The sequence below is a fragment of the Mastomys coucha genome, unplaced genomic scaffold (genome assembly GCF_008632895.1).
Source record: "Mastomys coucha isolate ucsf_1 unplaced genomic scaffold, UCSF_Mcou_1 pScaffold12, whole genome shotgun sequence".
NCBI lineage: Eukaryota > Metazoa > Chordata > Mammalia > Rodentia > Muridae > Mastomys > Mastomys coucha.
The window spans coordinates 88,562,933-88,575,356 of record NW_022196894.1 but is presented as its reverse complement, the minus strand read 5'-3'; the positions used below and the strand labels follow the sequence as shown (position 1 = coordinate 88,575,356).

Here is a 12,424-nt window from a genome sequence, read left to right as displayed (position 1 = left end):
TGGTGCTGTGTGGCCTGTGGTAGCTTCAGAACCAGAGCAGTCATTGCCACCTGGGTAAAACAAGTGGTTTTTTTGTTTTTGTTTTTGTTTTTTTAAATGTGCTTTTTTTCTAGTTTGCTGTATATTTTGTGAAAATTGTAGAAATTGAATTATATTGTTACTTAAGACATGAATTATGAAAAAAACACCAAAATTTATTGGAAACCTTCTCAATTCCTGTAGTTGGGATTCTTTAGCCAAATGTCTTTGAAACCCTTTTAATTCCATTTCCTTTGTTGCATTCCATATTTTTGGGTAGTCTGATGGGAATTTTCTTAGCGGATTCCTCATGGCTTCTTTGATCCTTTCTTTGTTCCTGTGTTAGCAATCTCTATATGTATCATAATCCGTATGTATCTGATGTGCGCATTTAAAATGCAGATCTTCCGGTCCCATACTTGGAGATTCTTAGGTCCTTCCTATCCAGAAATCTGCATGTTAAACAGCTGTTCCAAATGATTGATAAAGGAGCCTTGTGCTCTTCTTAGAACAGTACATAGCCCATCTTCCCAGTCAGCTATCGGATCATGGGAGGCATCCTCCTGTTTGTCTGATGGGGTATGAGAGAGGCACAAAGAGAAAGCACTGTGGCATTCAGATCTGACCCCTGCAGATTCAGCTGTAAGCCAGAGGAATGGCTTTAGCTTGGTTTTGCTGTAAAAGTTTTAAGTTACACCATTGACCTTGGGCACCTAAATGACTAATGCATCCCTCCCAGATCACTTTTGGTCCAGAGAGCCAGATTTCGGGGGCAAATTACAGGTAACCATTGTACATCTAAAGAAAGTAACTTACTTTTAAGTTTAGTGGTGTGAGCTCTGTAGCACATTCACTGTCCTCATTGTCTATAATTTATTCTTTACAGTATGAGGCTTTGTAGTTACCTGGGATTTGAAGTGATAGTTATATGATGCATATTAAGGAAACTGAAAAATGGAACGTATTAAAAGAAAAGTAAACAAAAACAAGCAACAACAACACTATCTTTTGAGGGGTATAGTTGACAAGATTTAAAGAAAATCTTCTTATAAGACATGAAGGAATCAATTCAATGTTCCTTTTTAAAAGAACAGTGTCAGGTGCATCTATTTTAGATTGTAAGCTATTACTTGCATTTATTTTGTATAGTTTTAACAGGAATAAAGGAAACCATGTTTTGATTTTTTTTTTATTTCTTAACATATAAGCACTAGAGTGTACACCTTAATGTCAGCTATTTAAGGAAAAAATAAAGAATCGTGAGCTATAGAGCAGTTTGGAGATCTGCAGAGCAGAATTTAGGGCTTGTTTTCTTATTGTTCATTTCAGTAGCAAAAATGTACATGGAAAAAATGTGCATGAGCTTTAAGTGACACCATTCGTTGTGTGTATGCATGCCTCCTACCAGTTCCTTGGTTTTTGTTTTACTTTTCAATAATGAGTATTTTCTAGAATGTCTTTAAGTAGAAATGAAAGACTTGAGAAGACTGTTTTCCTTTCACCCCATATTCCAAGCACGTTTGCAGAGCTGCTGACATCTGGGGTCTCTAAAAGAGTTGTCGTTGTATCAGGAAGCGCCTCTTAGTTCTCACATGTGTGCAGGGAGAGTCCATATTTGCTTTTCTCTTTTAAAAAGTTTTGTTGCTGTTTTCTAAATTATGTGGATTTGAGTGTGTGTGTGTGTGTGTGTGTGTGTGTGTGTGTGTGTGTGTGTGTGCGCGCAGGGAGTACAGGTGCCCTTGAAGGCCCGAGACATAGAACCTCATAGCTGGAGTTAACAGGCTATGGTGAGCATCCCAGTGTGGGTCCTGGGACCCACACTTTGGTCTTCTGTGAGAGTAGTGTGCACTTTCAACTGCTGAGCCATCCTTCCTGCCCCAATCTTATGTCTTTTCCGTGAATAAGCACTTAATAATCACCAGAAAGGCCTATACTAGTAATAGGCCAAGGAGACTGAGGAAACAGTAGGGGACCCCAAAGCTAATTTATAGCTCCAGGGAGACAGTTTATGATGGTCCCCCCTCACCCCCTTAGATATGGTGCTGTGGACTGAATCTAGGGCTCCTACATGTAGCTGACCTGTGCCCCTAGCCTAGGTAAGACCCAGGGTGGGGTGCTGTAAAGAAAATAAATAATGAGAAGCACTTCTTTGAAACTAAAAAACTGTCATGCTGGAATATGGAAGAGCATGAGCACAGAGTCCTCAGAAGGAGAGCTAGACTGTTATTAGAGGGTTAAGAGGTAGCCAGGGCATGTGGTGTGAAAGAGTGTCCTACTCCACAAACATGAGAGGTTTCCCTATGCAGAGTGTCCAGTGTTGCCTACCCTAAGAGTAGTGTTAAATAAACTTGAAACTTTCGTAGGCTAGGAGAGCATAGTTTTTAAAGCCTTGGCCTCACTGCTGCGAGGTCTTCCCACATTTCTCTGCTGTCTTCATGCACTATTCAGCCTCCTTCATGAAAACGCTGTTTTTCCTTTGCATGGTAATGTAGATTTTCCACCTGTTTGTTGATTGTAGTAGGATCAACTAGTCCTGTTGTTTAGACAGACGGTAAGCCCAGCAGTAGTTGTGTACTCTTAGAAATCATTGTTTTAATTCTTCTACTTCTTCTCATGGAAACCCAATAATTCCAAGATTTGTTCTGTACTAAAACCTGTCTAGTTTATCAGTCATTGCAGAATCTTGCTGTTGGGATTAGCAGGCAGTCTATTAATGGCTTGTTCTGTGCAGATTCTTTCCTCAGGATGGTTGAAGGAAGACTGTTAACTTTAACTGTTTGTTGTTTTACAGATAAAGCTTTGATGGCACCAAATCTTGATTCCTTTGGACGTGATCGGGCACTTTATCAAGAACATGCAAAACGTCGGATTGCAGAGCGGGAAGCCAGGAGGTGATTCTGAAAATGCTTGCTGGGCCTTACTAGGGAGGCTGGAGTCCCTTATCTCAATTCACAAATCAATCTTTGTTATCTAGGACTCGCCGTAGGCAAGCCAGAGAGCAAACCGGTCAGATGGCAGATCACCTTGAAGGTCTTTCCAGTGATGATGAAGAGACGTCTACAGATATTACTAATTTCAATCTAGAGAAAGGTTAGACTTTTATTTGGAAATGAAGCTCATTAAATTGTTCTCTATATGGGTGTTCTTTTAAATAAATTCTACCTTTTACTAAAAATTTTTTAAAATATACATTTATCTATGTGTGGGTGTGTCTGCATTCCACCATGGGCTTGTGGAGGCCAAGGTAACTTCTCTTTTTCACCCACTGTGGAGCCTCTGGGATTGAGTTCAGGTTGTTGGCTTGCAGCAAGAGTTTTTGCTCTTGTGGTGCTGTTTTATATCCTGTTTTGTTTTGTTTTGTTTTGTTTTTTACTGACTTACTGTTCTCAAAAATAAAGAGTTAACACTTTGGAGATTTAATTAATACTTGTATAGTGATTTTAAGTCTTTAGAACTGGAATTTTAAAAGAATAGAACCATGTATTGGAACCTGTGGCCCACTCTTGAAGCTGTCTGGTCTGAAAGTTAAGGCTGTAGTAAGCTAGCTCTCAGCCTGGAAAGAACCTCCTGGAGAGTAGTGTATAATTTCAACCAAAGTAGCAGTTGGTACAGATCTATGCTAGGCATTTCTACAATGCTCCTTAAGTAAGTTCTCTTCCTCCCATTGGCTGTGCTCATATGGAATTATATTGTGAATAGACTAGTTAAATTCAACTATGACTTTCCCCATGCCCCACTCCACTCCATTGAGGTGCTAGTAATTCCACTGAGCTATATAGTCTCAGCCTTTTAAAAATACATTTTTTTACACAGTTTGTCTAATTTACCCAGACTGGCTTTGAACTTGTGATCCTCTTGTCTCAGCTTTCCTGTGTTGCTAGGCCCAATTTCTCTGCCTTGTGGCTTTTTGAAACAGGGTCTCATAGCCCAGACTAGCTTCAGCTCATTTTGTGCCCAAGCTAACTTTTAACTTGTTACCTACTCGAGGATGTTCTTGAACTCCTTCTTGCCTCTGCTTCCTAAATACTGGGATTGCAGGTGTGCTCCAGCACACCTACCTTCCAACTTTATTCTGTTGAACATTTTGGACTGTGGAAACTTTAAAAGAATGATGATGCCCAGCATTGGTGCATTGTCCAGATTGAAGATGCTGATTCTTTCCTGCTTTTCTGTGTCTGTGTGTGCATGGGTTTCACTCAAGCCATCATGACACTTTACCCATAGAGACTTGGGTTTTCCTGTGTGCATGTGGGCTCTGAGGATTGATGTCAGGCAGTTAGGCGTGGGAGCAAGCACCATTCTCTGCTGAGCCATTTCACCAGTGAAAATAGTAAACTGCTGTGTCCTGTGAACATTGGTAGTGTTCTGCTGCTCTGGCTCTTCTGCTCTAACCGTTGTTTGTTTGTAAATTTTTTCTAGATCGAATTTTGAAAGAGTCTAGCAAAGTTTTTGAAGACGTCCTTGAGAGTTTCTATTCGATTGACTGCATTAAAGCACAGTTTGAAGCTTGGCGTGCAAAATACTACATGTCCTATAAGGATGCTTACATTGGTCTTTGTTTGCCAAAACTGTTCAACCCTCTAATCAGACTTCAGCTCCTTACTTGGACTCCTCTTGAGGTGGGTGATTCTTATCAATGTTCAAAAGCAGCGTAGCCTAGGATTTGGGTACTTTATGCCTTAACAGCTAGAAAGGGAGATACAGCATAGTTGATAAAATTACAATAAACTGTATCTGGTACTAATCTGTTTTAAAAAGTTTTTTTTTTTAATCACTCCTCCAAAAGTTAAAAATGTTTGAGTAATGTTTGTAATATGTTTTAGGCAAAATGCCGTGACTTTGAAAATATGCTATGGTTTGAATCTCTGCTGTTTTATGGTTGTGAAGAACGAGAACAAGAGAAGGATGATGCTGACGTTGCTCTGCTGCCCACCATTGTGGAGAAGGTCATTCTTCCCAAGCTGACAGGTAGCTGGAGGGCAGGGAGGGCACAGCACACACTGGGCTTCTCAGATGTGCTTAGTGTTCTAGATCAGTGACATTTTATCGCAGACATTACATAACCAATGTTAGGTATCACCTGGTCCAAGGATGTTAGAGGCTAGAAAACAATTAGCTTGAGGCTTAAAGGCCACTGTGCAGGAACCTACACTTGGGAGTAATAATTGATCAATAGGTTGGTTTCAGAATTGCTGATGCCAAACCAAGTAGATATTTTGGGAGAGTCATGCATCTCTTTTGCTCATTTTCTTGAAAGATTAGAATTTACTGATACAGGAACTTGTTTTTAACTACAAAAGTAAAAATGAAATTTAAACAGAAGTTTTGGTTGTCTAAATAAGATCTGGAATGAAGAGAACCTGCTCTCCATCTCTGTTTTCACTGAGTAACATGAGTACAAATGTCTTGCTGCCTCTCCACATTTCTCCCTCAGAATCCTTAATTAACTGGACAAAGGATGATGAGACACAGTGCTTCCTTCTGTAAGCCGTGGTATATGTACCATGGCTCAAGCATTGATGCTGACCGAAGACCACTAGGGCTTCACTAAACCTTGGCCTTTTTTAATGGACAAGTTCTGAAGTTTATAATGTAAAGCACAAAATAAATACTGGTATATCTAACCAAAGAACTATCTGACATTATAAGTAAGCTGTGGAGATGGCTCAGAGGTTAAGAGCACTGGCTACTCTTCCTTCCAGAGGACCTGAATTCAATTCCCAGCAACCACATGGTGGCTCACAACTATCTGTAATGAGATCTGGTGCCTTCTTATGGCCTGCAGGTATACATGCAGGCAGAATGCTGTATACATAATAAATTTTTGAAAAAGAAGTAAGATAACCATTTTTCTACATTTTAACATCTTGTCTTTCGTTTCTTAATAGTGATAGCTGAAAACATGTGGGATCCCTTTTCTACAACACAGACTTCAAGGATGGTTGGAATCACAGTGAAATTAATAAATGGCTATCCTTCAGTAGTCAATGCAGAAAATAAAAACACACAGGTATTTTAGTTCCTATTCTATTTTTTTTTTCCTTCTTTTGAAAATGAGTCAGAGTTTAAGAGAATGAATAGTTTCTGAGTCAGCCAGCTGCTGATTGTCCTAGTTAGGTGCTCTGGGCTGTAAAAACCTGAAGTGTGTACACTTAGCTGTTAGTTTTCAGTTGTTGAAATTTTTGTGGAAGAAAGATGCCATTAGTCTGCTCAGTAACAGCCACCCACTTCCAGCTCTGCCAGTCAGACATTCCAGTAAAAACTGCTCAGGGGGAATAGAAAGTAAAACCACTAGATTAGTTCATAGTTGAGAATTGGGACTTAAATAGCATATTTTAAAATAACCAGATACTCTTATAGTTAACCCTAAATGTAAAATCACTGCTTTTATTGAGCTCATCTAGAGTCTTATATCATTGTTGGATTTCAGCTTACCTTATTTTGAAATAAAGTATGTTGATTTTAAGTCTTCATATAGTAGACTTGGAATTTTAAAATTGATAAATGACTGTATTGATAACTAATTGTTGAAAGATTATCTGGTAGAATTGTATTAAAATTTTTTAACAAATTCAAATGTAGTTCTTTAACTCTGTAGGTATACCTTAAAGCACTTTTATTTAACAAATTCAAATGTAATTCTTTAACTCTGTAGGCGTACCTTAAAGCACTTTTATTGAGGATGAGAAGAACTTTAGATGATGATGTATTCATGCCCCTGTATCCCAAAAAGTAAGTAAGCCATACAAACATTAAGTGTAACATTCTATATTTGCTTTTAGGGTCTAAATTAGAAAAATAAAGGTGGCTCAACATATTGACTGTGCCTGTGTGATATAAAATTATGTAGAGAGATGGAGGAATTGTTTTGAACAGAATGCAGCAATGATGTTCTCTGTTCTTTCTTAGTATCTCAGAATTGAGTTTGTTGTTTGCTTCCTTGGATATATTGGATTTCACAGGCCTTCAGACTCCTTCTCTTTCTCTCTCTCTCTCCCTCTCTTCCCTCTTTTTTCATCTCCCTCTTTCCTTTCTTCTTTCTGACTTGTCTCTTTCTCTCTCTCTCCCTTTCTCTCTCTCTCCGTCTTTCCCTGTCCCATACTCTCTCCTTCACTAAATTCCCACCTGTGTGTTGCTTCTGAGGTGGATGCTAAGCTAGCCCTGTGCCCAAGCCTCACTGCAGCTGCACCCTGCTGAGTTCTTTTTCTGATCCTCTTTACCTGTAGACACTCTTGTTGATAAGAATGAAGTGCCATTTACTTATAAAATATTTGATTGTGCTTTATTTTTCTCTTTTAGTGTCTTAGAAAATAAAAATTCTGGGCCTTACTTATTTTTTCAACGACAGTTTTGGTCTTCTGTCAAGGTATGTAATCATAGACCATCTAAAAATAATATAATTTTTTGGTCTTCATGTACTATATTTTGAGACAAGCTTTGTTTTTATTAACTCTCAGACTTATATCTCAGAGATATATCTTACAACCAGATATTATTTCAAATGCTTATGTCAGTTTGATATTTTCACAGAAAAGTTTGAAAGTACGGTCCATGCCATCTCACAAAGCGTTCAACTCTAGGTCACAGACTAATGAAGACAAAAAGTTGTGTGTCGAGCAGCGAGAGTACCCTCTTCTCCTGAGGCAGTGCAACATGGCTGGGACAGAAGCCTTCTCCTAGGTTTACAGCACAGCCCAGTTTGTAGATAGATAGCCCACAGATGATAGAGGGCCCCATGGATCTCCGGCGGGCAGCTCTCGAGTTGCAGTAGGGGATTCTCTCCTTCCCCAGGAAGTGATCCTGAGAGTGTAACACAGGGAGTTAAGTAGACTCCGGGTAAAGGAGAGCGGGCTTGGATGAAGATGTAGACAAGGGCAAGTGGCCAGGGCTGGGGAAGCAGTTGAGTCCTGAGGCAAGCTTGCCTTTACCCTAAAGGTTAGAGGAAGCTATGAGGTTGTGTCTGCATCTCTCCTCTGTGGTAATTTAAACCCATTCACTCCAGTCCTGTGCATTTTATAAAGTACATTTGTCCCCTTTGTAGTTTTAGCCCACTTGTGACGATGACCTCCCAACCTGTTTGTGTTTCACTGTTTTATTAGTGGAGCTACTCAGTAGGGAGCCATTTGAGGCTGGCTCTTCTTGCGGGTGTTTGATGTTTGCTTTTATTTTGTGGTAGAGGTGGTTTGCTGTTCTTACTGCTTAGGGAGGCGTAAGAATTCAGCCTTCCTTTGTTTAATTCATTTCCTCGTTATCAGGACTTGAAATGGTTTTCAGTTAGAGTAATGAGGAGAGAGATGCCATGATGGGTCTCTTCAGTCGGCGTTCTCATTGCAACCCACAGAGTGAATCCAGGAGAGGCTGTTGTTCATCAGCAGCATGTGAAGAAGGTTCTGTTCATTCTGTACTCTCCATTTGCTGAATTGATTAGTGGTGTTGAACCCTGTTCCGACACTTACCTTGCCTCTGTTGTTCTCAGGTCTTTTGCTCATGTTTTAAATTGACCATTTTATTCTTGTGCTAAACTCTGAAGAAAACAATGGAGATGATTTTTAAACTTTGTCTGGTTTATCTTTTAGTTTTTCATTTATTTCAAGGGTAAAAGTTGTTGTGGGTTTTGTTGTTGCTGTATTGAGGTCTTACGTAGCCCAGGCCCATTTCAGACTTGATTTCATCTTCAGTGCTGGAGTTGAAGCTGCAGCACTCACTGATGCCGCATACTGGGCATTGGACCCAGATGACTGTGCCTGAGCGGATTCTCTGCACCGCATGTCTCATCTGTCTTCTTCTCCTGCTAGGGTTTTTTGTGATTTAGAAGTCATATTTAGAAATGTTTTCCTAATCGAGAACCATGAAGTTTTTCTCCTGTACCTAGGTTTTAGGTTTTGCGTTTAGCTGTATTATGTGTTTACCTTTTAACTTTAGGGGCTAAAAAGATGGCTCTGGGGTTAAGAGCACTGAGGAACTAGGCATCCACATGGAGATTCATAGCTGCCTGTAATTCTTGTTCTAGGGAATCCAATCTGGCCTCCTCAGGCACCACACACACATAGGGCACAGACATGCATGTAGGCAGAACATCCATATACACAAAATGTAATTAAATAAAAATGCATTTTTATTTTCAATGTAAGGCCTGGATGAAATTTCTCTTTGTTCCAGCAGTGTTTGTTGTGAAGACAAATCCTTTCTGCTTTGAATTGCTTTACCCTAGTTGAAAGTTACTTGAGTGTAGACGTGAGAGTCATGGGTGACTTTTAGCATGGAAAGGGTATAAACAAATGGCCACTTTGAAGATGACTGTATGCTGTATAGAACTAATGAGTTGAAGTAGGTTGAGGATGGTGATAATGAAAATTGAAACTTTTTTTGCTATCTCTCTATTGTGCCACACCCTTTATATTGAGACCTCAGAATGACTCTATCAGGTAGACACTATCACTGTTTTCTTTGTATAGGTTTGCACAGTCTGACCTGCAGTATCATTCCATTGGTAATACAAGTCAGGAGTCTAGCTCAGGCCAGTCTGCCTTTGAATAGCGGCTCTTCTTAACAAATTAATTCTGCATACCCTCAAGCCTCTCTGTGTGTAATGATTTTTCTTTTAAAGGGGACTAGGTTTGTATTGTCCTTAAGAAAACTGAGTGGAGATACTCAGATCATGTCTAGGCTTGTTTCTGTTGGGAACTCCGCTGGGGAAGAGGCACTGCAGTACACTTCTGGCAGTCAGTGCAGGAACTATGGGAGTGCTGAAAAGCACAGGGTAGGTGGAGGTGGAGTCAGAGTAGACGAAGATCACAGGACCTCTGTGCTTCTGGCCTGAGGAGTTGGCTGCCGTGTGCTGCCATTTGCTACATTGAGAAATGAGCGGCAACTAGACATTGCTATGGTGGGGTGGGATGAGGCTTCATTTCATGACAGCATCTTTCATTTTATACATGTTGAGCATGAGTAGCTTTTATTGTAGGAAATATTCAGATAGTTCAGAAGTGTTTACTAATACATGGCATCCATCGTACTACATTTGTTAGTTACTATATAACTTTTACTTTGTACTTAATAATAATTGCTTGATATTGCCTGTAATTTTTTTTGTTTATTTATTTATTTATTTTTTAGCTATTGGGAAATTTTCTTCAGTGGTATGGCATTTTCTCAAACAAAACTCTTCAGGAGTTATCAATAGACGGCTTGTTAAACAGATATATCCTCATGGCTTTTCAGAACTCAGAATACGGAGATGACAGCATCAGGAAAGCCCAAAATGTGAGTTGGGTAACACGTACTGTAGTTTAGAGTACCCACATCAGGCCAAGTTCATCGTCTTTGTCTGAAGACTAGGAGTTTTATAAGCCTCCTCTGACAGTTGGACCTGCTGGAGTTACTAAACTACCCAGGTCATCCTAAACATTACATTCTTTTTAACCCAAGAAATAGACAGTTGATCTTAACCAAGAGCCCAAGAAATGATACATGAAAGTATATCTGTCTATATTTGTGGGTTTTTGGATGTTTTTATAGATATCAATGAAAATTTTATTTTAGGAGTAGTTTTCTTCATAGTTGATTATTTTGAGCAGTGCAGAATAGCTATTTTTTTCTCTCACTTGAATAATTTTAACAGAGTGTAAGTGGAGGGTGCCTCATGCCTTTAATCCCAGCATCCAGAAGGCAGAGGCAGATGGATCTCTGAGTTCAAGGCCAGCCTGGACTATATAAAATTCCAGGATAGCTAGGGCTACACAGAGAAACCCTGTCTTGAAAAACAAAAATAAAAAATTTTAATATTGTTAGGTTTTCTACTTATAGTCATGAGTTATACAGTTTGATAGTTTTAAATATATATTTTTAGTAATCATTAATAGTCATAACAATTACTAAATTAATATATTAATAATTAATATATTTATAAATATGCTAGTAGCAGGGTTTTGGTTTTTTTATTATGAGTTTTTTTGTTTGTTAGGGTTTTGGTTTTTTAGAGACAGGGTTTCACTTTGTATTCTTGGCTGTCCTGGAACTCACTGTGCAGACAGAGATCTGCCTGCCTTTGCCTTCCAAGTGCCAGGATTGAAGGTGCTAGTCATCTCACCCAGCACAGTTGTTGGTGGTGAACTTTAGAACATCATCAGACTAAATCTCTTTGACACATAGCCTCACTACCTTAAATATATTTGTGTATATTTCCTACAAACCTGAAAATTACTCCTCCAGACCAGACCATAGCCATTAGTATCTGAGCATTCACAGTGATAATGTACTGTTCCCTAATCCTTAGTGACCCATCCCATGTCCATTTTCAATCATGAAAAATATTCTTCACTTGCAGAAAAAAACACCAGCTTATCTAGTTAACAAGTCTCATTAGTCTCCTTTAATCTAGAAGAGTGCTTCATTCTTTCTTGACCTTTACAACCGACACCTTTGAAGGGGACAGGCCAGTTCCTTTTTTTTTCTGAGACAGGGTTTCTCTGTATAGCTCTGGCTGTCCTGGAACTCACTCTGTAGACCAGGCTGGCCTCGAACTCAGAAATCTACCTGCCTCTGCCTCTGCCTCCCAAGTGCTGAGATTAAAGGCGTGCGCCACCACTGCACAGCCCCCTTGTTCTTTTACTGGTGAGCCTTTTTTACCTGTTTGGATAATTACTAACCAAAGTAGACTGTCTTCTCTTGAGGGGACCAGTCTCATACTTCTTAAGTCTTGGCACTCAGGCCAGAAGGTTACAATCCCCCGTTGGCTGGGTTAGGGCTCTTGCTGTGTGCTGGATCTCTTGTATAATATTCTTACTCTTATTTTAGGCTAACTGGGGTTTTTAAAAGCCAACATGGATGATGCCAGTCACTAAAGTATTTGGGAAGGAAAGTACCATATTCTTATGGGTATTTTTACCAGGGAACTTGATTTGCTCAAGTCACATTGGATAACTGAAAGAAAATAGGCAACCAGTTTTCAATTTTATGACTATTTAAATACTTGTCAAATTAACTTGTTTTGAGTTTGTGATCCATTGTAAAAATCAGACATATTGGTATAGTTAATATAAGAAGTCAGGCTCTTAAAAAGATAATCTTATATAGTATTAACTCATAACCATCATATAGTTTTAGCTTTTGGCATTTTTATTATATCATAACTGTTTTATCTGCATCTTCTACATAGGTAATCAACTGCTTCCCTAAGCAGTGGTTTGTGAATCTGAAAGGAGAGAGAACTATTTCTCAATTAGAAAATTTTTGCCGATATCTTGTACATTTAGCAGATACAATTTACAGGAACAGTATTGGATGCTCTGATGTGGAAAAAAGAAATGCAAGGTAATTTGTTTTTTATTGTAATTAATGAAATGTAGCCGGGCGGTGGTGGCGCACGCCTTTAATCCCAGCACTTGGGAGGCAGAGGCAGGCGGAT

At 39.3% G+C, this 12,424-nt stretch overlaps 1 protein-coding gene across 1 annotated transcript in view; it reads left to right on the top strand.

Moving 5' to 3' along the window:
* Paxbp1 (PAX3 and PAX7 binding protein 1) overlaps positions 1-12,424 on the top strand; it is a 30,091-nt gene that overhangs the window by 14,799 nt on the left and 2,868 nt on the right. The window contains exons 9-17 of the mRNA XM_031364375.1: positions 2,810-2,909; positions 2,993-3,108; positions 4,438-4,637; positions 4,842-4,986; positions 5,907-6,028; positions 6,674-6,750; positions 7,318-7,384; positions 10,135-10,281; positions 12,176-12,330. Of these exons, the coding sequence (XP_031220235.1) occupies positions 2,810-2,909; positions 2,993-3,108; positions 4,438-4,637; positions 4,842-4,986; positions 5,907-6,028; positions 6,674-6,750; positions 7,318-7,384; positions 10,135-10,281; positions 12,176-12,330 (1,129 nt within the window). The remainder of the gene's footprint in view (positions 1-2,809; positions 2,910-2,992; positions 3,109-4,437; positions 4,638-4,841; positions 4,987-5,906; positions 6,029-6,673; positions 6,751-7,317; positions 7,385-10,134; positions 10,282-12,175; positions 12,331-12,424) is intronic.